Source organism: Passer domesticus, chromosome 2 (genome assembly GCF_036417665.1).
Source record: "Passer domesticus isolate bPasDom1 chromosome 2, bPasDom1.hap1, whole genome shotgun sequence".
Lineage (NCBI taxonomy): Eukaryota > Metazoa > Chordata > Aves > Passeriformes > Passeridae > Passer > Passer domesticus.
Genome location: NC_087475.1, coordinates 62,321,718 through 62,345,953, shown reverse-complemented (window position 1 = coordinate 62,345,953; position 24,236 = coordinate 62,321,718). Strand labels below are relative to the sequence as shown.

The following is a 24,236-nucleotide window of genomic DNA, read 5'->3' as shown; positions in this document are numbered from 1 at the left end:
TTTGCAAAGTTGTGCCTAGTGCATTTCAAATTCCCAAGCATTTGGCAGATTTTCACTGTCTTATATTAGCTGCTAAAACAAGAATTCCTCCTGGTGAAGATTTTTTAATATGACTCTGTAACCAAGACTACTCAGTTGCTAATTGAGGGGGTACAGCAGTCAAAATAGGATGATGCTTCAGCTGCCTGTAGCATCCCACTTGTTATTGCTATTTGGGTGTTGGTCGAGATTTCTGCTTTTTCTGTGTGCTTAAACCCAGATGAGAGGTTACAAGTTCACTTGTCCATGTTCCAGGAGGTATCAATTTGTTGGGCTATGCCCATCTCAGAGAAAATCACCACCAGCTGGTGGGTGACCAGGCAGCTCCTTCCACACTCCATTTTCCAGGACCCTGATGAGCAGGATTTGACAAATAGGTATGGGACAGATATTTCACTGGTTGCCTCAGCTGATGGTTTTGATACATCATTTCACCCCAGAAGCTGACAAGGCAAAGTGGATCTCTCCACATCCTTCAAGAGAGCAGGCCACAAGATTTCTACTGGTCAGATCAGCCACACAGATGGAGAAGTCTGATCCTCTGGAGTGGACAGGTTCCCTGCTCACAGATCCACTCATCCTGGCATTGCTGCAGCCCCTGCATGTGGAAGCAGACCTCAGCCAGCCTCCTTGCCTGGGGTACAGCATTGCCAGAGCAAGTCTTGGGGAGCTGCTTCTTAGGCACCAACACATTTCTTCTCAGCATCTGTGACCTGAGAGTGTTGAAGGCTTGTAGGTGGGGGTATATCTGGCAAAAAAAATTAAAAATACTCCTTATGCTAGCAAGAGTCCCAAATTTAAGTCTACATTCCAAACCAGAGCTTTTCAGCACACAGTGCTAGGAACTCTTCAATATTGGCAGTGCTGGGGTTTGTGCTCTGAAATACTCTAAAAAAGTCATATTAATGTGACATTTTGTGACACAGGGTCTTGTGGGTGAATCAGAGCTGACACCTAGATAGATAACGCCATCTTCCAGGAAATCTGCAAATACATGGAAAGGAGGGCCTCCTGCTGCCAAATTTTTCAGATAATGTTTGCATTTTTTGTCATTGCAGATCCCCTTCTGGTTCCTGGCCATGCACCTGTCCTGCTAGAGTATAAATACGAAGCAGAAACCTCCCCAGGACTATCCCCCCATAACCCTCATCACTGTGGTGCTGGTCTTGTGCTAGATTCTGCCCTAACAGCTCAGCTTGGTGCTTGTGTCCTCCTCTCCGCTGAGGTCTCTGTTCTGAAAAGGTGTTGGAGAGAAGATGTTGGACCAGGGGCAGCAGCAGGGCCACAAACTGGGAGTGTGTCCTGGGAGGGCTCTGTGGAAGGCTGGCAGTTTTGGTGTGGGCTCCCTGCCAGTGTGCAGCATGATAACAACAGGAAGAACTGCAGAGAGTTCAGTGATGACCTTAAGTTTCTCTGCTCCTGGAAACTCTCTTTGTGGACAATAATGTGTACATCAAAGGATTAAAGTATTGCACTCAGTACGTGACTGTGGGCACATCCTCTCAGTCCTCTTCTCCTCTCTCATGCTGGTTTTGAAGAGGCAATTAAAACCCAGTGACTTCTGTCACAGGTGGTGCAGAGGTCAATAGCATCTGACCCATGTGACTCCATACAAGAAGTGTCACTTGGTTCAGTGGCAGCAGCCCAGCTCTCTTGTGGTTGCCACAGAGAAAAAGTCTGAGAAGCCTTCACTCCTTTATTTCCCTAGAAGATCCCAGGATGGCTTTGAGGCACGCCTAGCTGATGCCCATGCGATCTGGAGAGCTCATGGATCCTCTCAGATGAGCATGGGAAGGTCAGACCCATGAGGTGTGGGCACCAAAGAGCTGTGCATTGATGAGGTTCCTGGGCTCCTGAGTTGTAACTCCAGTTGGAAAGCCATCTATGATAATTTTGAATTAGCTGACTTCCATCTGGCAGCGAGTCAGAAAGGTTCAGCTGCAGTGGGTGAATTCCTTGTTCCTGTCACATCAGCCTCAGTAGACTGATGTGGAAGGGTGGAAGGTGAGAAATGACTAGCAGAGCAGCTGGGGTAACACATGGCATTTTGTGTGCACTTTGTTTTCCACATCAGGCCCGTTATTTGTATTCTGCTCACATGATGATAAAGGCTGAGCCTCACCTGGGTGGCAGAAGATGGAAGTTACCTTGGAAACAACAGGAACACCTTCATTGCTTCTAGACAGCTTCCCCCTGGCTGCAGGCTTTGTACACACCAGCAGCCAGCTGGTCTCCTTTTCCCAAAGTTGCTGTTTTTCCATTGTGCCTTTTCTCCCTCGATGGGACCCGGGCACTTTGATTTACCATCTCCTGGTGCTGTGGGGCATCAGATGGGGAGTGCTGCACTGGGAAGCAGCAGTAGGAGTTTGGCTTCCTCGATTTCACACAGCTCAGATGTCCCCTAGGTCATGCCAACCCTTCACTGCCCTGACAGCAGAGGTACAAAGCAGCTGAACAGAAAAGAGGGGACTCCAAGCAGTGGAAAGGATCATCAGGCTTCCATGGCCTCAGTGCCAATGGCATGTGAGGCCCTGCAGAGCAGACACATTACCCTCTTGTGGGTCATGGGGAAACATCTAGAGGTATTTATAGTGAGATTATGGGTATAAGGCTCATTGAGGGATGTGGTGGGAAAAAACACTTTTGGGGTCTACAATTTATTTTGGGATGTTTTCCAAGGGTCATGGGAATGTAAAAGACTTAGTTTAGGATGTTTGGGATGGATTAAAAGTGGGGAAAGGAAGGAATTGAGGTAGATTGGAAAGGAGCAAGTGTGGCAAAAAAAGAGTATAAAAAGGGCAGGTCAGTGTGCCTGAGTCCTGCCCGCACTTGATCACTCCAATCTGTTCTGTATACTCATTAAAACCTATTTTTGTCTGGTTTAAACCAGAGTGTTCTTTCTGGTCTGAGTGGGTGTGTGTGAGCACAGCCAACGTGATGCTGGTCTGGTTGGCGAGCAGCAGAGGAGGGCTGAGTGCTGCAGCTGCAGCAGGGCTGCGAGCTGGGGGCTTGCATGTCCAGGTACCAGCAAGGCCCTCTGGAAGAGACTGTCAGGCAAGGACAGAGAGAAGATGTAATTTGCCCCAAGTTGTCAAACTCCTGGCCAGGTGTCACATGTGCAAGGACAAGTGGCTACAGCCCTATGAAGTGAAGCAAGTTAAGCAGCTGAGAGCCTAGGTAAGCCATTTTTCCCCCTTTCCTCTGTTTATGAAAATCCTTTGTGAATATTTATGTTTGGAATAATTATTTGGAAGAAGTCACAGCTGCATCTGCTCCTGCTGAACTGACAGTTTGCGTTGCTGTCTCCTAGACATCTTAAATTCCCACTCTGAAAGAAAGACTGTTTTTCAAAACTAAGGCTTGATTTCCATGCTGATTCACAATGGATGTAATTTCAAAGAGCAGTGGGACTTATTACTGGTTTAAGGACCAATGTAAGAAAACAGATGAACTGAACCAGTGGCTGTTGCAGTGACAGCCACTTTGGGAGGACCCAAAAGCAGCTTCTATGAGAAAATCAGCCCTGCACAGGTAATGCCTCTGCCTTCATGCCATATTTGAAAAGAACAGAAATGCCACATTTGTGTGAGCTCCTGTTGTGGGTCATCACTTCCCATACATCTACCAGAGCTGGAAGCATCAGAAAGATGCATTTCAGAGGTGCACAACAACAGGGAGCCACAATTGTGTTCCTCAACCATCTTTGTGAGCACATGAGAAAAATTTGAGGAGTGTCTGAAAGACACTGCAGAACTTGTTAGGTTTTCCCCCCCAGCATGTAAATAACTGCACGCAATTAATAAGGACAGGAAAACACATGCATGTGTTTTATTTGAGACTTAGGTAATTATGCAATTAGAAACTATATGCACTGTATGCAATGTGGGTGGCAGGAGCTGAGGATGCATGCACAGAAAGTTTTCAGATTCTGATTTTTAATGCTGTATGACTCTTAAATCAACATGTGATTTGTAATTGGCTGGACAGAATCACAATAAATTTACATATCAGAAACAAAACAAGTCCCCGAGCTCAATTAGCCCTGGACTCTTGGAACCTTCTGGAGCATTTTAAATCTTCTTTTATGTGGAAACCCCCTTTCCTACTGGACAGAAATAGATTAATGTTCCATCTCAACGTTTTCTAAAAGAAAGATATTTCTACAAGGCCATTTTGGTGCTATCAATATGATGCCATCAAAGCCCTAAATAAAACACATTTCTATTGTAGTTGATTATTTAGGAAATGCATTTTATTCCAGGAAAGCAAGCATGCACAGGGCATCCACCAATATCCATTCTGCAACAGCAAAAGCAAAAAATAACTCCACAAATAGGTGTTTGCATTGGGAGAGCGTAAACAGAGATTTTACCCAGGTATTGCTGTGTCATATTCTAACAAAATTTTGCATCTCAGACAGCATGGTAGCTCAAGATATTTGTCCTGAAGACATATACAAAGCAATCAGTAAGTTTTCTTGAAATGTCTTTATTGCTTTTAATTGTTCATTGGTAACAGCAAACTCAACAATTGTTTTTTGGTTTTTTCCCTTTCTTTTTTGTTGTTAACATATAATGTTCCTTAAAACTCCTTTTAAGCACCCAATTTATTATACGCCTACCACAAAAACCTTCTTTTTGCTGACTATACTATGAATTACACACCTATTTAACATTTCAGAAGAGGAGACCTCACTCTTGAGCAGGAATGTTCAACATCAGTATAAATAGAGAACACCTATGGCAGCCCAAATCAAAGGCAAGCACACTGAAATCTAGGCTGGTAGACTTTTCACATTCAGGAAAACCTCTCTGACATTTTCTTTCTATAAAACAGGATTTCCTGATATGCCTGGAGTCAGTATGGTGTGACTTGGGCTGGCACTGCAGAATAGCAACAGCATACATTAAATCTGTGTTGGGAGCTGGTTACCAGAAACACTGCATAGTAATTATGGTGAAGATTCTTTGTGAAATAGATTCTGGTTTCTCAAATGAGATTCTGAAAAAAACACCTCCTAACATTGCAGCAGAAAAGCTTTACAACTTTTCCAAATTGTAGATGTCTCATCTTTTCCCATGAAACCTTACAGAACTTGTAATTTACTGAGTTACTGCTTGTTCTAATGACTACTTGAGGAGATGGCTTGGCATGAGTAAGAGATGAGTTTGTGTATGAATTCAGTTCAAAGGTTCATGCAATTTACACAAAGTAATGAAAAGCTTAACTTGAACTCTCAACAACTCCACTTGCCCCCACCTCAAGCTCATAACACTGATATCATCAAGTCTTTAAGAAGCTGCCGCAGAGTGGGGGAAAAAAAGAAGAGTCAAAACCAAGTTCCCAGCTCGCTCCAAGGCTTCATTAATTAGAACCACGTGTCCCACAGATGAATAGTGCAGGATGGCAAAGGGGCTGCTGCACTCCTGTTATGAGAGCTCTCCTCTTGAGCAATGCTGCAGAGCTTCCTCTCAGGCATGGCCTTGGGCAGGGCAGGAGACCACGATGGGGCCAGGCAGGGCAGAGACAAACAGCAGGGAGCCAACTGGATCTGGCCATCTGTGATATCTGATGACTGGTCCTCAGTTTGGAGGAGGGGCCAAAGGACAAAAATCAAAACAGAGCACAGAACAACAACAACAACATTTTTTATACAAGCAGCCCTCATCCTTGCTCCAGACTTTGAATGAGCAAAGACTGCATGATGTGCTCATCAAGTAATTTTTTCTCAGCTGTGAAGATTAGCTAGTCATACCGTGCTCACCCTGTCATCGCTTTAGTTGCCTAAAAAAGTCCCAGACATTTCTAATACTGCTTTTCCAATAATGAAATCTACATTTGCTCAGAAAGTAGAACCTTAATGAGGCCTTGATTGCTGAGTTAAAAAAGCATGAGGCAAGAGAAGTCTGTATCAGGAGAAGAAAAATAAAGAGCCCTTATTTAAACCCTCCTCTCACCTCAAAACAGAAGGCTCAGGAACTGAAGTGATAAAAAGCAAACACAATACAAAATCAATCTCTCTTTCTCCAGAAGGTAGGAGGGTTTTCAGCTGGCAAAATAAATTGTCCGTTAGAAAAAAAAGCGGTATCTAAATGCATTCCACGTAAGCAGTCATTTGCAACATCAGAAACACTGCAAGACTTCTCAGCACATGAAGCCTGTGTCTCCAGCTCACACACAAATGCAATAAAATAAGGCCAAGTTTTTAAATATTCGTTTCTGGAACTTGTTAAGTCACTGCTTGATTAAACATGAAGTAACCCAGACACCACCTCTCAGGGTAGCCTTTTTCCAAATTACAGGAATTTTTTCCAAATTATGGCAAACCCCACAGTATTTATACCTCCAAACAAATTACCAGCATCTCATATATAAAATTGTTTTCATCTATAAGTACTTTCAGTAACTGCTTAAGAAGGATTGTAAGCATTTGAGACAAAGGGCAAAAGCACAGGTCTAATTTTAAATAATTAACACAGAATCACAGAATCATTTAGGTTGGAAAAGATTTCTAAATCATTGACTCTAGCCTTTGACTGATTACCATGGTGTAGACCAAAGCATCAAGTGCCATATCCAGCTGTTTCTTGAACACCTTCAGGGATGCTGACTGCACTGACTTCTTGAGCAGCCCACTGCAAGGTTTAACAACCACTTCTGCTGCTTTGTTACCTCAGAAGAGGTAAAGAACTCTCAACACGAATGTAGACTTTTTTAAATGTCAGATTTATTTCCTTCCTTACTGAAGAGCTGCTCTGGTCTGCAAATTAATGGACAAAATAAGACTTATTTTGATTTTCACATTGTATGTGCTTAAAAAAAGATGGATTTCTGATGACAATCCCTACAAATTGAAACTCAAATTAGATTTTCTCTTATATACTACCATTTTACAACTAACTTTGAAAACCTTGAGGTTTTACTACTCCTGCTACCCCTAGCTCTTCCTGCTACAGAACAGAAACTGTACTGCATACATACAAACCTGTATTTATGTACAGACACAGAACCAGAGAAATAAAAGCACTGGGCAAATGTAAAAGCTGCCATTTGAGCTTATACTCCCCAGCAGGAACTCCAGTCAAGCAATGTTCTACACACAAATGTAATGGGGATTTTTCCATGGCCTTCAGGTCAGGCTCAGAAAGAGTATCTTAAGCATGGCAGGAGAAAAGGGAAAACTGCCAACTCCATTGCAAGATGAAATCTAGAGCTTCTTAAAAACCCACCTATTTTAATTAATTACTTTTATGTGAACAACAAAAAAATACACACATCAAAGTTTTAAAGTAGCAAATTTATATATTTTTTTATATCAGGACTTTCCTTCACTAGTTTAGTTTTAGTACAGATGATCCTCCCCCTAAGACAGTATTTACAGACAAGGAAAAATAGTTAAACATCAGGATATTTATTTTGCATACAAATATTTACAGAAAAATACTTACAAAAATTAAGTATTCAAATTTTTATGGACTTCACTTCAAAAAAGCTTAATGCTTTCATCTTATAAAAACATGTTGCCTTTACTGTGCTCAAATTTACTATTCAGATCTCTGGATTTTCTTATAAGAGCTTTCTTTTGTGCTTCATCAAAGCGGTTGACTTTGAGATCCTGCTCTCGGTCAAACGGCCTTCTTTCCTGAGGTTTGCTCTTTTCTTCGGATGCTTTGCTCTTCAGCTTTTTCTGGTGCATGTCCATGAGAGACTCTGACCTCTTTGACTCCTGGAAAAAATGGGGAGGAAGAGGAAGTATTAAAGAATATCAACAACAACATACAGAAAATCCAAATGGAAAGACTGAAGGCAGGAAGGCTAAAAATTCCAGAAAAAGAAGACAGCTTAGTAACTGTATATAGAATGATAAATTTAGCACACATGGAGTAGAAAGTGCGAGTAATCTTGGCTAGGCTAAAATACTAATAATTCTTTGATGTAGATGGCCATAATGTTATGGGTAGCCATGATGTTTTTTAATCTCCGTAGACAATACAGATAAATTATAAAGATAATGCAAAAGAAATATAAAAGTTGCTCTGACATTATTGGCAGAATGAAGACACCATGTCAAAAGAAATATCTCAAAGTACAGGCCTTGTTCCCTATACACATCCCCTAAGCACCTGGATTTGGTCACTGCTAGGGGCAGGAACTAGCTAGACACCCTTTCAACCTTTCATGCAGTACAATGGGTTTTTAAATGTGTGCTCCTAACTCTGAATCATCTGTTGAAAGCCCACAGGACACGGTCACAGGTTTGAGCTGGAGCATGTGTTTGCCAGCTCAGTGGCTTTAGCTGCATTTCTTAGAAAGCATGATCCAGCTCAAACACAAGATAAAACTTCTGCTGATTTCACACAGGAGCAGGATCAGCACTCCCAAGATCATGAGGCCCCTCATTTACTCAGGTACAGTGCATTTGTGTATCTAAACTAATTCTCTCATCAAAAAGAGCAAAAGTTGAACAGTTCTGTTTTCTCATCACTTCCTGTGCAAACACTTACTACATCACACATGCAAATAATAGCTTATTCACGAGTTAAGATAAGATTATCATGGAAAACAGACAATAGTTATTCATGATGCAACCGTGCCAGCACTGACAAAATTGCACCAGAGAATGTATGTCATATCAGCAGCAAAAGAAGAAACTACTTTAAGAATGAAATCTGTTCTAGTGAAGTATCCTTCGTAAATGTCAGTGGAGAAGTAGGAAAGAATAGAGAAAGAAACTTTTAAAGAATACCCATAACAACCACCAGAAAATCAGAAAAGAGCTGATATAACAAAAGAGAAAAAACAAACGACAAAACAACCCAAGAAACAGTGTTCTTAAACTTGGAGACAACTCCATGAATCTTAGAAACAGCAAAGGCCTGTGTATGTTTTATTCCACCAATGGCAGAGAACAAACCCCATAGTTTTACATGAAAATTATTCTACTATTTTCATAGTGACAGGAGAAACAGACCTTAAAAAGAACCTTAAGAGAGAATGCTAATAGCTCTGGATTTGCAAGTCTCTAAGTCAGGAGAAACATATGATTTAATGAACCACAAATAAATTATCACAAGTGCCAGATAAATGTGTAAAATAAGCCAAATATGTGATTTTCAATGTAATTGTCCTCTCAAGAGACAGACTGCCTTCCATAAGAGTTTAGGCCATACATCAGGGAAAAACTGGAAGTAGGAGCTTTAAGGCAGGCAGTGGTCCACACACTTCGAGGGGCAGGGCTGACAGACAGATAAGTGAGAGGGAATTTGACATGGAGTTCAGATTTCTAGTAATCAACATCTGTCTGTGAACATTATCTGCTCCTGTATAGATGGAGAAAAACTACGTGAAATGAAGTTCCTGTAATGAGTAGTTAATATAATTAATGACAGAGGGTAATTAATGCAGTGACCTGCTTAGCCCATCAACCCTGTTTTAGGTTATTGCATATGTTGGCCTAAAAGTTAAACCTGCATTGTTGTTTTATTCTTGGATGTCAGTAATTGGGTGAAGCAAGCTAATATTTGAACTAAGGTCCCAGCAACCATGTCCTGACATGAGAATGATTGAAGGAAAGCACTATCTAATACTGAGGCAATATACACAAACCCAAATTCTGTCACTTTGCAGAGGACCCAGTCCTGCTCTTGTTGACATTAATGCCAAGGGTTCTAATGGCATAAAACAGCAGTAGGTTTGGGCACTAAAAGGGAAAACTACAGTGGCATCACCATGGAAACCAGCAGCACTAGAAATGAGAACCAGAAGAAGAGTGAAGAACTAAAGGAAACAGAGGAAGTATTTTGTGACCACACTTACATTGTATGAAGTCACCTGCTCAATAAGCCTCTTGTCCCTCCCAGATAGTACCATTTCTTCATTATCCTTACTGCTTGACTTTTTTGCCTCTTCTCTTTCCTGAAGAGTAGAAGGAAATCACATGCTACAGCAATCAGAATGTCTGAAGTGAAAAGCAAGCAAATCTATATCTACTTTAATTAAATTTAGAGGGTAAAGACCATGATACATGATCAGATATTTTCTGCTCAGCTTGATGGAAGAAGAAACTGGACATGCTAACTGGAAAGTCAATAAGCTGATACAGAGTATCTGACTACTGCAAAAAGGGAGCAGAAATAAATGTATATCAATGATATTTAATGTTGTTACTTCATTGCCTTAATCTTTAAGCCTGAATTAGTAAATTTTAATAACAAAGAAAAACCTGGGAAAGAAAATTTCACCAACCAACCCACAGTATCTTTGCTTTGTTTTCACGGAACATCAGTAACACCTACTGCCGGCAAGTGTATATGAATGGATAAATAAATGCTCACCTTGGCTTTTCTCTCTCTGTCAGCTGGAGTATCTGTCCAAATAGATCTATCACCTGATTTGTCATCAGCACGTCTCTTGAATGTTCTTGGGCCAAATCCAAAGCTTTTCAACTCAGGTGGAAGCTCTGTCATCCACGATTCCCTGGTAACTTGTTTGGGTTCATCCTTTGCAAAAGAAGTAGGGGTGGAGGGAAGAGTGAAAAAAGCATAATCAAAAATTACTGTCTGAATCTCTTGGCTTCCAGCAGAAATCACAGACTTTTTTTCTTTAACACCTGCTACACATAGCAACTGTTGCAAGTAGAACTGCAACTGGGTTTACACAGAAATAGGCAAAGAGAAAGACAAATACACTCCAGCAACAAAACATTATAAATTAAGAAATCCAACTTACACTGTCTGCTGAAGTAAGCTTTTCTTTCATTCTCTGAGCTCGGCGTTCAAACTCTTTAGCCACATCAGACTCCACTGGTCCTTTTGCAGGCATTGGGCCTATTAAATTGTCTTCGTCCTCACTACTATCTGTCAGCTTCCAAAAAGAAAACATTTCTTTCAAACACAGTGCTAAGAGCATCAAGGAACACTTCAGCTTTATAGAATTAAAATTACTTTGTCCAGAAGAGCATATAAACCTAATGTAAGGCATTTCCCAGACAATAAAAACCTAGATTAGAACTCCAGATGAGACCTGTTCTAGTGCTTGAACATGGATATTTTGTCTCTGATTTGCCAAAAGCAGCATCTCTTGTCTGAGGCAAGACTGCTGGTAAAGGCAGTGGCAGCAGACAAAGCCCTGCTACTTTACACTGCTCTGCACACAGCCACACAGCCTCTCTGGCCGTAGGTGAATTTGGAACACACATTCATACAACTTCCGTATTTTGGGCTTTACCATCACCAGCAACATTTGGATGCATTTCCCTAATAAAGATCACAGTTTCACACTGCAAGAACTGTCTCAAGCTCAGGTGCTGTAAGGATGTCAGAAAGAATGAAGTGCAAGGTAGGGTACCAGTGGCACGCATGGTACTATGCCCCTGAAAGTACAGCATCTCCAACTAATCCCCTGGCTCTGTCATTCACTTCTTCGATCCCTCATGGATCCCTTCAGGAAGAATTTCTTCACTGCAAGGATTATCAAGCATTGGAACAGGCTGCCAAGGAAGTGGTGGAGTCACCATTCCTGGAAGTGTTCTGAAAATGACTGGATGTGGGCCTTAGTGCAACGGTCTAGTTGACTTTGGTGAGTCCAAAGGTTGGCCTCAATGATCCTGGAGGTCTTTTCCAATTTAATCACTACATGATTCTGACATCGTATTCTAAGGAATTTTTTGGAGAAGAGCTAAAAACTTAAATTTGTTAGGGACTAGATGTCAATAAAAATTTTCCTACTTGCCAGGAGTTGTACAGAAATCTCACCGGTGCCTCCCTCCAAGTTCAAACAGTACAGATGTGGATGGAAGCAAAACTAGACAGAAAATGGTGATGCCACAGTGCCCTGGACACAAAGCTAAGGTGTCCAATATCTACAGAAGGGAGTGCAAAGATTTTGCTACAGTCTGACTGTGCGTGATAAAGCAATGGGAGTAGGATGACAAGGCTGTGTAGCCAGGAAGCACAAAGCATTACTTGAGAATACACAAGGTGGTGAGTCATTAGATTCACTAAAGCAAAGTGAAGAGTCAGCATGCCTCTAAAGATGTACCTGAATACAAAATAATTAAATATATTTTTTTAAAAGCCAACAAGAAATTACTCATATTAAAAAATAAGAAAAAGAGTATTATTAGGAAGAGGTAACAAAAAGATAACTATTAGGGAGAGAAAAACGGTAAGTTCTGTAATACCTGTAAAAAAGCTGTTGCTTGAAGATGTATTTATGAGAAGAGAGACTTTTTTGTTTGCAAAATATAAAGGCAGACAGCAGACATCTCTGCCTCAAGAGATTTGTCACTATGATAAATTGCTTAATCATTATTTGGAGTTATAAGACGATGAGTAGCTCAGAAATGTCAGATAATCTTTCTGCACGATGAATTACAACACCACTCACTGTAGGAGGCTGGAGAATTATATGCTTTGCAACTGCTAACCAAAAAAGTGAAGTTTCAGAGCAGCCTTTGCATTCCTCCTTCCTAGTGTGTCTAGCATTTCCCATAGTATCTGAGAGTTAAATGTAAAAATGTAAGTATTTTAAAAATAAACGGAATAAACATTAATTCTCCCAAGGAATTAATATTCAGTTTATCATGGCATGAGAGAGATTGACTTGCCGAAGCCCTGGTATCCAGCACCATTTTTGGTGTCTTAGGTGCTGTGGTGTTAAAAGGTGCTGCTCAAGAAGGGCATGACTTTCTCTAAAAGTGCTACTCCCTACCTGCCAGGCCCTCCCATAGGCAATTTGGATCCCTCAGAATGGTACTAGAAGCCCATGTTTAGGGAGTTCAAGCTTCCCTACGGCTGTATTTTATCAGGCATCTTGTTCATGAATGTTCTTTAGTAGCACATGCATTATTTTGCAACCAGAACTTCTAGCTAGTTTTTACCTAACATGACCAGAAAACTCAAAAACCATGAACCAAAAAAGCACGTCAGTGTCACCGTCCTGCACCTCACTCCCAGTTATAGGTATCATCCTGCAATTGCCAAGAACAACTTAGTGACACTGTAATGTCATTCTTGATTACATTCTTTTGGATAAACTTATTTAAAGGTTGTAGCCACTAGTAAACATCTTTAAGGAAGTGAAGATGTGTTTTCTGCCTGCAGTTTAGGATGCCAAGATTGCTTGTGTTCAGTGAGTGCACCATCTATTTAACAGCAAAAGCACAACAAACCAGGCCAGTCTTTTTGGTTTCTTTTTTTAAAAAAAGGCTTATTTATGCTCAAGTATTTGACTCCAGCAAAAATATGCCAGACACTTTCTGGTCCAAAATTAAACTGTCATCCTGAGAAGTGTCTGGTAGTCTCTTTCAGGCTGCAACTTGTTTAACCATTTCAGATGCTTGTACTAAAACAAAAAGCTTCTCTTTGCACCAACCTGGGGACGGGATTCTGATGAAACAGATGGTCCTATGAAACATCTGCTACTTCTGGTGTCCTCTGAAGCTTTCCTAAAGCCAGGTGGTAACGCAGGACCTATAATGGGCCTTGACAGCAGAGAGAAAAAATATTTAAAAAAAAAATGTTTTTTCAGTTGAGGGGGGAAAATATAATAGATCAGTATAAAAATAAAATGAAACATCAATGAGAAGTATGACTTTCCTTCCTCCCCATACCAAGTGTGCCCCTGTGCACACCTACTGTAGAAATAACTGAATAAGAGTGCCTCCATTTTCCAGGAGGATATGTGCAGACAATTTTGATGCAAAAAAACCCCAGAACCAGGAAAGCTGAAGCTTGTAGTCAAGGAAATACACTTTTTTCTTCCCTAGCTTTCTTCACCAGATTCAAGAGCAATGAAAGGTGATAAGACAAATATACACTCCTTCTCAATCAACAAACCCAATTTCGTTCTTGTCTTGCACCTCAGTTTCATTGTCCTTTAATAAGCAGAAACAGTGAACTGCTCTAATTTTATTTTACCTTGGAGTGGGAAAGAGAAGGAAAATTTTGTGAGTCCAGGTAACTTCACTGAATTGTTTTTAAGCAGCAGCTCTGAAAGAAATATTAATCAGCTGTCTCCACAAACACAGAAAGGTGACAATCTCTATTCAGTGGTGAAAAGAATACTACAAACTGAGCTCAAAGAAACTTTGCTTGCTGTATTGAAAGTCTTTAAAATGTGCTCCTCTTAATAATCCACCATAATATTCTTTAAAGCTAATAAAAACTAATTAAAAACTTAAACAACTGTCACCTGAAGACACATCCAGGTGACAGTATTCTCACAATGTACGAGTAGACTTTGTTTATTACGACCTTCAGTTGTGAGCTTTAGCTTATTAAATGTAACAACACCTGAATTGAATTTGCTAATTATGGCCTTTACTCAGTTCCAATAATCTAATCAGGACAGCCCTGCTGTAGTGATATTGCTGCCAGGGTTTAAAGAGGGGAAATAAATGACACAAAGTCTCACTGAAGAACCAACCACAGATATACAGACATGAGAAATGAATATGAGCTCAGGCCAGGATAAGGGCACTGGCATGGTTTTAAACCCAGGCAAGAAGTCTGGGTTAATTTTGAAGCTCCACCTCCACCTAGCTGCTACAGTTTTATGTTCCTTCCTTCCTGACCACTTTCTTGTTAAGACCATGTTTTAAATTCCTAATGTAATTTAAATAGAGTTTAAACTTATACAGATATAGCAAAATGAATCTTTTACTTTAATACACAAGTACTTGTATTCTGCATGGAGAGACAGATAAATCAAACTATAAAAAAAAGCTCTCTACTGAATTATATATATGAACATCTCTGTTGTGGGTTGTATCATTGCAGCCTGTGAAAAAGAACCAATCCCAAATGCTCTGTCTTGATTCTGTCACAGCTCAAAGGGCCTTTAGAGAACAGAAAAGTAGTTTACATATTCATCCTTCCCATTCCTTATGCTTTTTCTTTTCCACTACATGACTATCTCTTCAGCCTTTCCTCAGCAGTACAGAGGTGACGTGATCCTTGACAGTTTCCTGAATGTCCAGAGGGTCTCTGAACAAGTGAATTGAATCTAAACACCAGTAATATTATAAATCTGATAATATATTTACTCTAATAATATATTAACTACTAATAAATAACTGGCAAATACATTTTACTGCTGTAGGTAACTTCAGGACCTGTACCATGTCAAAAATACCCCCCAAACTTATGCACTAGAGCTTTAATTTAAGGACTATTGCATTTTATATATGGCAAAGACTGTTCTCCAGTTGTTGGACTTGGAAGTCCTTGCTAATGCACATTTTGAGATGGATGTTTCAGCATTCTTCTGATGTATAGTGTAAAATTTTTTAAGATCACCTTCACTCTTTACCTTGATGTGTGAACTCTTCAGAAATATTTATGAGTGGTGTACTTCTATCTAACACTGGTAAACAGTAATATAATATTCAAAGTTGAAGGAAATCTTTTCACATATATCTATTTTATGCTGGAATGATTCAAACCATTTTCAACAAGCTCCAGATTGCCACACGAGCTGCCCCTAATCATGAACATGCTGCTTTGACAAGTCTGGAAAAGATGTAAGAGAATAAGAGCTTTCCTAAAAGAACGAGTATGTCACACAGAAGTGATAAACAGCCTGTCCATACACTGAAACAAACGACCTGCATTTGTTTCAATTATTCATGGCTCAGTTGGCAGCTGGCAATCTGCTCAAGGCTAACGGCAATGCAGCAGGCAGACAGCAGCACTGTGTCTGTGCCCTGCACAGCTCACACGCCTCCCAGACTCCCAGGTGTGTGGGGGTGGAAGACAGACAAGGCTCTTCCCACACATCTCACTGTTCCCACCTATTCAGGGAATCAGGCTGGGTGCAAGACAGCTCTCCTCAATCTGCTTTCTCCGTGCGTGCTAGGAGCAATTGTATGGCGAGGTAGGAAAAAAACAATACAGTGAGTGCCAAGTGCCTTTACTGCTTTAATTTATCACAGACACAGAGCAGACTCTTGCCTCAATGTCACAGAATCACAGAATATTCTGAGTTAGAAGGGAACCATAAAGATCATGAAGTCCAGCTTTTGAGTGAATGGCCCCTTCCTCTTCCATTTTACCACAAGCATTCATGTCAAAAATCAAGAAAGTAAGAAGGCTACCTCTGCTGATATTTTAAGTTACAAGCATTTCCTTTTTTAATAGAGAATACATTATTTTTAATGACCTGCTAAATTTTATAATTAAAATAATACTTTGTGCATACACAACACAAGGAAAAATATTAGTTGTTTGTGGGACCATCAAAACACCAAATGATCCCACTGAGTATGATACCCACAACTACAAAAGTTTTTTGATTATAGCAGTGCAACCAAATGTACACAAGAAAGATACCTCCAAATAACCTTAGTTACATACATTTTATGCTGCCAAGCATCATAAAAATTTATGCAAACTAAAAAAGAATTAACTTCAAAATTTCTTTTGAGATGGTGTATTTACACACACAGCTCAACAGTAAATTGAGTCACTTTCCTGGAACTGAAAACTCATACCTGACAGGCAAGTATTATTTTATCTACCAATTCCTATTGCTCTGAGGAAGACAAAAGTGATCAAGGGACTCTTGTAATTCTCATCGGGAAGTATCCCCTTGGAAGCACCAATTCCACTATGGACTATAATTTCAAATTATAGAAGGAAGTGCCCAGATTGATGTAAAGACTAAAAGGCTGTGAGACACGGTTGAGTTCTATAAAGAAAATCCATATAATATTTTGGGTGGGAAGTATTTTATAATTGTAAGCAATCAAATGGAAAGCTTCCTGATAAAGACCATAAATAGTGTTTATTTGTGTAGACCTGACAGGCTCTTTTCTAGAAACCTACAGTGTTCAGAGTAGTTTTGTACCTGGAGATACGTGAACAATAACCCTTGATGCATTAGCAAAGGACAGGGTATTGCACCACACACGAGGTAACTGCCCCAGTCCCTCACAGACCAGAATGAGCACTACAGAACTACAGGTCCTCGTACCTGTAATTTGTTTTTTCTCCACTGATCTGAGACCTATTAAAAGAAATTGAGGAAGTTTGACATCTCAGAAAATTTACATTAGTTCTTTTACTCTCCTTCCAACCTGGCCTAGGAGGGCTGGTGCTCTGTTTCAAGGGAATGCTGTTCTTGTTCTCAGAACATGGAGGAAGCATTACCGCTAATCATATCAATCTCAAGTGCACAACTGAAATGTTCTGTAATAGTGACACAAAACATTTAATCTAAAATAATTGTGTTTTGAGGAAAAGAATCTGAATATAATTCCATTTTAATTACCTCTCAGGAGAATCATCCTGTTTTTTAAATCCAGGAGGAAGAGCTGGCCCAAAAAAGCCATCATCATCATCGTCTTCATGAATTCTTTTTGGCTTTCTGCAAATACAGATTTCACTTAATAATTACCTTGACAAGCATAGCAATTATCTACGCTTTAAAAAGGAAAAAAACCACACAAAATTATTTCATAGGGTCTTCTGTACTAAATATCCTGTTGTTACCATGGAAACAGTGCAAAAGGATCCAAAATGATTTGAAGCAATTAAAAAATGGGGAGTATAAGATTCACTTCAAAAACGTTCTGACATTTAAAAAAGAAAAAAAATTAAAACAACATTAAGAATGCTTTTTCTGTGGAAAGAAGTTTAGTATAATGTTGAAATACCATTTTCTAGTCACAAAGTAATTTAAAATTCAGTACTTTCTCCATTTTTGTATGCCGTCTGCATTTTGAGTAGTATTTTTCCTGTTCAATTCTAATTAGCTGAAAAACAAACTATTGACTAAGAAAACAAGAAAAAAATTGAATAATAATTACTCTAGCACTCATTAGGATGGCATAAGGGCCTTCAAGTCTCTTATAAAGGGCTTAGAGCAAACACACACAAATTCTTAACACAGCAATTGTGAGTAATCAACCCCACAAACGAGAGTATCTGCAGACTCCTGTTACTTGCTAAACAATTCAGGTTTTTTTCATGAGTTGACTTCATTTAATGCATAAATTCATGTCCATAAACAGGTCTTGCAGCCTCTCAAAGAGAGTCAGTATACCAAAACCAGGGCAAAAAATCAAGTACCAAATACTTACGCACATGGTAGAGTGGTATCAGTCCTTAGCATAAACATGCAAATTTGCAGAACTAAAATAAAACATATAAATACAGAGATCTGACTGTCCCAAATAATTTCATTCCACCGTAGGGCGTCAAACAGGTCAGCTGAACATTCTTGGCCATGAAGAACATGGAGAACATGTAACCAAAAGTTTTACACAGGTACAGAGTTTACCTTTTTTTATACAACATTGTCCCTTTCTCATAAGTTAGACACATTACATTTGCAATACAATTTTAAATATACAAATAATCCAAAAACATACTTACTTGGGTGCTGGATCTCCTTCTGTCTCCTCTTCAGAATCTCTGTTTGTGTCTCTGGGTAGAGGAAGAGATTCTGAGTCGTCATCACTGTCGGGAGTTTCTGAGCTACAGCTGCTTTTGTAGTCTGGAGGCAGTGCTGGTCCTGCAACTGAACATCCAGAGTTATTTGGGATCATAAAATCACAGAATGGTTTGGACTGGAAAAGACCTTAAAGATTATCTAGTTCAAATCCCCCTGCTATGGGCAGGGAAACTTCTACTAGACCAGGTTAAATAAGGATACCTAGCACATGTTTCAGATGAGTATGATCTACCATGGCATTTCCAAAACACTTATTTACTTGGAATTAAGTTTATTTAATCACTACTCTCTCCAGCATTTAGAGAAGATATCTAAACAGATTTCTAGAAGTTACTTCTTTCAGCACCTTATTTCCATCAACAACCTATGCTGAACTATTCTGACTTAGGATATTACTAATCCATTCCTACATGAGCATTTCTCTGGAACAGGGCTAGAAATCCCTGTTTGGTGTAACAACTAACGAACAATGGATGTGGCATAAACCAGTATATTTAAAAGAAGCACTTTAATGAAGCATTTGAAGCTCACTAGTGAAGAAACACATCATCTGTACATACACAGCGTGGGAGACCGTAAATTATTAAATGGGAGCATTTGTGACCATAAAGTATTAAATTAATTGCCAGCCTGCTTTGGGAATGGTTTAATGATTAAGGTTATTCCCAGTTCAGCTAAATGTGAACCACAGGGACAGATTTAAGTACTCTGCTGTAAAAGGGATGATTTAAGCATTCAGAGAATGAATTCAAAGAATTGTTACTGTCAAAAGGCCAGGACAGTGGATGGAGCTCTCATGCTCCAGTAAAACCTTCATGCTCTGGGGTAATATCTCAGCAAAATTAAAACTCAGACGCTAACACTGCTAACAGGCCTGATCTTTATAGATTTATTTGGCTACAGCACGACATGCAGTGGGTCCAGAAGCAGCTTAGCCATTGACCCTAACAGCAAATGCCCTCCAAACAAGACCCATAACACAGATACCACCCTCACAGGCTCGCTCTACAAGGAGTCAGCTGGAGCAAGCAAAAACCAGCAATGGCTTTACCTCCCCAGGTAAGAGGCCTTCCCAATCCAGGGCAAGGCACCCATTTACACAAACACAGTGCAAACAGCCCATGTTCCCATGTAATGGAGATTTGATTCTACTGATGATTTAACATCCTGAGACACAGACACCATTCCTCCTCTTAATATCTCAAGCACTGAGTACAAGATTTGCAGGACAGAGAGGTGCTTTGGTGAGGAAAAGACATTGTTCCCTTTATGAATAGTCAAGGGTCAGATGAAAAGATAAATGGTACCAGGAAATTAGATCTCCAGTTGAAGAACTACAATTTTTTGATAGTACAAAATACAACCTAATGCATATTATGGTTCCATTGTTAGCTGACAAAGGCTAGGCAGAAATCAAGTCCTTCGAGCGAGCTTCACAAAGCTTTTAATCATGTTTAGCACAAGACTAGTTACAAAGCATCCAGGCAGATCTGCCACTTCTTTGTTTCCTGTTCTAATGGAAAAAACTTTAAATGGGACAAATCCATTTCAGCACTAGGAAAGAAAAAAAACCCAACAAAGCACTTCTCTCGCCCTAAAAAAACCCAAACACAACATCCTAGCCTATAAAGGTAAAATAAGTTCAAGATGAAAGCAAACAAACATGATAATGATAAGTAGGAATAAAAACTGCTATCAAGAAGTCTCATTTTTCCGTACAAAAAGCACCACTTGAATGAAAGCACTTAAAACCCACACAAAACCTGCACAACTGCTTTCTCCAGCCACCTGGTACCCTGACATCATGCAAGCAGACTTCATCTGCTCTAAATGCAAAAGACAAGACTTGGAGTGGAAGGAACAAACTCAGATACAATCTGATGAGTCTGATACTAAAGAAGAAGAGAGAAATTAGGAGCAGTTTTGTGAGCTGCACAGAACTAGTAAAACCAAAACTATGTGAGGAAGGAGACTCATCCCACTGGTATGTTGTTCAACACCAGGGCTAACATACATACTTTTATGCCAATTCCTCTCCGTTATGTTGGCAAAACTGTTTGCATGGGCTATGCAATAAGCCGGATCAGGAAACTTAAAAGGCATAAAAACAACACTGCAAATCACAGCACTCCCCTGAAAGAACTGCTTGTTAGTGGAACTGCAGCCTAAGCAGCACAAGCAGAAATTAAACAGAGACTGACTAATGAAGGGCAAACGGCATTTTAAGCCTGAGGAAGAAAAAGTCATTGGACATGGTGGAAAGAAATGGAGGGGAAAGAGACTTGGGATTAAAAATTGATATGACCATGGTGCTGACTGAGACTAACAACCAGCACAGGCAAATACACAGCTATGGATCAGGATGGTTTGGGGAGCCACAAGAAAGAGCAGAAAGGTAGGAGTGGAAATTGCTAAGCATAAATTCTGGAAGCAAAGAAAGAAAAGGGGGAGCAGGGAGGCCAAGATCTAATCAGAAGTCTGTGAAATTCCCCAAAAGCCGCGGAAATGTGGAAAAATACAGATGAAAGGAGAACAGAGGAGAGCTCAAAGAGTCGAGAAACCAAACCTAATGAGGTGAGGAGGATAAATGGATGTAGCAATGGCAGAGCAACAGAAAAATGACAAAGTAGCCGGATCTCAGAACAATTCAGAGCAGAGCAATGGGATAAAAATGTATGAGGAGAAAATGTTTGGGATAGTGAGAAGAGAAACAGGACCAAGTGAGACTGAAGTGAATGTTTCACAACTATTAAAAGTGACCATCCTACTAATGAGCTGGCTCTGGTGACTATCTGCCTGAAAATTAAGTCAATTCAATTCAGAAACCAAATTAAAAGCTACTTTTTGTTTTGTTAGGGTTATTTCTGCTGTATCTGGGGATTCTAAGCACACTACCACACCATCAGACGTGACCTGGGAAGCTCTCAAGGACAGACAAGACCTTTCAGCTCCAGCATAGTGGTAGATCAACCCAGACATATCAACATATCTGTATGTGGCCTCAATGCTGAAACAGACAAAACTCCCTTCTGCGTCTCTGGTTATTTTTAGCCATTCCCTAGCACTTCTGTCCTGCTGGTACAAGGACAGCCCAGAGACAGGGACAAATGGGCCAAAGGAAGTACAATTCTTCCAGCAGGAGCACAGTTAGTCCAGCTTCAGAGCACCATCATGAAGTGATGAATCAAGACATAAGTGCATCCCATGGGTTGGACAAGCTGAAGAAGCTAAAGATTTACTAGGGATGAGCTTTTGGGTCTGTCCAGCTACCACCTGCTTCCATCCTGCTCCCAATTAAGGGTCACAGAAGTATTATTAGCAACCTCTCTGATACCAAAGATAGTGTGGTTTGTCCCATGGTAAGAACACCAGTGGGTATTGCAGGACAAAGTGTCTGGATGCTTGTATCCAGAGGGGTGGTGGGAGTGGGGCTCAGTGGGTGTTTGCTACTGACTGTGGTGCACATCAGCCTGCACAAGGGTATAAAATGCTGCTGGACACTGGGCCACCTAGTCTGCCAAGGCTGCAGACAGCTCCCAGGTGGATTGTCCCCAGAAGGAATGTATTAGCAATAAATCTAATCATAATCATACACAGTCACTTTCCTATTTCTTGTGTCTGTCTGAGAGCCTTCTCTTGTGCCTGAGAGTCTTCTCTGCCACAGTCTGCTCAAAGTCCTACTTTCTTGCTGTTGGGAGACAGAAACTAAGAAAGCAGACTAAGAAAACCGAGAAAAGCAATGAGCAGCTCAAATATCAGTGAGACTACTGTGACAGGAAAAATATTGGAAAAGCTGTTCAGCTTTAAAAGGTGAAGCATCTCTTAAAATAGCTGGAACACACAAGGGAAATTGTTACAGAACAAATTCCAGGCCCATTTGACTCAAGACCCAGCAAGTGCTGCAGCACAGAAGGTGCTGGTGGCAGCCCCACCGTGTGATTTTTGTCACTCCAGGTGCAGAGCTCCAGATGGAGCTGCAGTTCTGTACAGCAAAGTGTGTTATGCCAAAGTACTTGCTCTCCTGTCTTCCTCTGCACTGCAGCAGTCTGCCTCATGGGGTGAGCAGGGACACTGAGCTGATGTAAGTCAAAGTCAGAAAAAGTTTGTGAAAATGATAAAAACAAACAACCTGCCAGTAGCTGGAGTTTGGGGTTTTTGTTTGTTTGTTTTCAAAGGCAAATAAATTCCTTCATCCACTCCACACAGAAATTTCCAAGCAGATCTTGGATCAGTTGCCAGAGCAACTATCATACCATGGAACTGATTTACACTGGGACAAAGAGAGGACAAACTCAGCTGATTAACCTAAACTAGACACTGCTGAAGCACTCAATGTCACCAACTCATGGCCTAAGGATAAGTTTAACTTGTTTTTTCCATACACGATACGAATACTTGCAGCACCCATCAGTGTGTTGATGGCAAGTGAAAAAGCCATTAACACAGATATGGCCAGGAAAGGCAGCACCACTTGTGCAGTCAGGGCTTCTGCACAAAGCTGAGACCCAGACACAGAGCTTGATGTTGCCATGGTGTCAGCTGATGCAGCAGCTTTATCCCTCTTGCTATTGCTCCCTCTTCTGGATTAAAAAATTAGACAGCAGACAAGCACAACAAACCTTTCCTATCAGAGCTGCTTTCTTTGGAGTAACCAAACGGTGAGGGACACTCTGCTAGAAACTGAATACATGAACTAGTGCCTTAAACCTGGTTTAAAGGTAAGGAGTGCAAACGCTCAAAGTGCTGCTCCCAGAGATATTACTGACAGAGAACATGCAAGAATTTTAGTGGGGAAGCTGAGCTCCACTGCAGAAGAGGCAGCCTGGCAGTCAGCTGCTCTCGGTGGGATCCCAGCTCTGATGTGAGGGCTCTCGACATGACAGACCCTGGCAGGCAAGGCACCACAGCCCCACTGACTGGCACCACAGCCTGCTCCACATCCCGAGGGGCTCTGCCTGGAAAACCACAGCTCGGCGAAGGAAAGCACGCTGCACAGGCCCAGCCTCCTCCTTTCCTACCCGCTAATTCCACACTTGGAGCTGCTGAAGAGCACAGGCTTCAAAGAGCACACGAGACTTGAGCGGGACAAAAGTAAGTGACCGAAAGCAGTATTCTTCTAAAACGAGCCTTAAAGCGTTCAATTTCTGCGGCATTCCATCGCATACGGCGCTTATTTCTTGTGAGCTTTTTTTTTTCTTTTTTTTTTCCTTGAAAAAGTCACTGCAATGACCCTGTAAGGGTGAGTTTAGCTCCATGCAGGTGCCGCACTGGCGGTGTACACCCCGGGCTGCGGAGCTATCCCACGCACGGAGCATCCCGCGCCGCGGAACACGGGCTGCACAGCCGCTCCACCCCACCCGCGGAGCGCCTCACGCCACGGAACACCGGCCGCAGGCCCCGCTCTCCCCACGGAGCGCCCCGCGCTGCTGCATCAGGGCCGCAGGCGCCGCTCTCCCACGGCCGGCGCCTCCCTGCGCTCTCACCCTGGCTGAAGTCCTCGCCCGGCTCGGCCTCGGCGCGGCGCGGGAAGCCGGGCGGCAGCGCGGGCCCGATGAGCTGGCGGGCCATGGCGAGGCCGGCCCCGCGGGCAGCCCGGCCGCCCTCCCCGCGCCCGGCGCTTCCCTGCTCCCGCCCCGGCGGCGCTCCCGGATGACGCGGCGCCCGCCGGGAAGGAGGGAGGGAGGGAGGCGGGGAGGGCTCGCCCTGCTCGGGCCGGACGTGACGCGTTCAGCGGCCGCCGC

At 41.5% G+C, this 24,236-nt stretch overlaps 1 protein-coding gene across 2 annotated transcripts; it reads right to left on the bottom strand.

Annotated features, from left to right (window-relative positions):
* Positions 1–4,511: 4,511 nt before the first annotated feature.
* Positions 4,512–24,153, bottom strand: GPALPP1 (GPALPP motifs containing 1). Of its 2 annotated transcripts, XR_010356116.1 has the most exons (9): positions 23,979–24,153; positions 18,417–18,561; positions 17,311–17,406; positions 13,414–13,522; positions 10,768–10,902; positions 10,374–10,538; positions 9,856–9,954; positions 7,488–7,765; positions 4,512–6,799 (listed from the first exon to the last, which is right to left on the bottom strand). XR_010356116.1 is itself a non-coding variant. In XM_064408736.1 (8 exons), the coding sequence occupies exons 1-8, from the start codon at positions 24,061–24,063 to the stop codon at positions 7,547–7,549; spliced, it is 1,053 nt and encodes a 350-aa protein (XP_064264806.1). In that variant the 5' UTR covers positions 24,064–24,152; the 3' UTR covers positions 7,432–7,546. The 2 variants fall into 2 exon arrangements, 1 of the variants encoding a protein (XP_064264806.1); XM_064408736.1 differs by lacking the exon at positions 4,512–6,799 and having other exon boundaries at positions 7,432–7,765; positions 23,979–24,152.
* Between the last annotated feature and the right edge of the window lie 83 nt (positions 24,154–24,236).

Excerpts from the sequence above, each read along its gene's own strand:
- GPALPP1 (XM_064408736.1), bottom strand. The coding sequence starts at position 24,063 with ATGGCCCGCCAGCTCATCGGGCCCGCGCTGCCGCCCGGCTTCCCGCGC. Across the intron at positions 10,903-13,413 it reads CATCAGAATCCCGTCCCCAG|CTGACAGATAGTAGTGAGGA; the intron begins GTTGGTGCAAAG and ends TCTTTTTGGAAG. Across the intron at positions 10,539-10,767 it reads AGCTTACTTCAGCAGACAGT|GATGAACCCAAACAAGTTAC; the intron begins GTAAGTTGGATT and ends TCTTTTGCAAAG.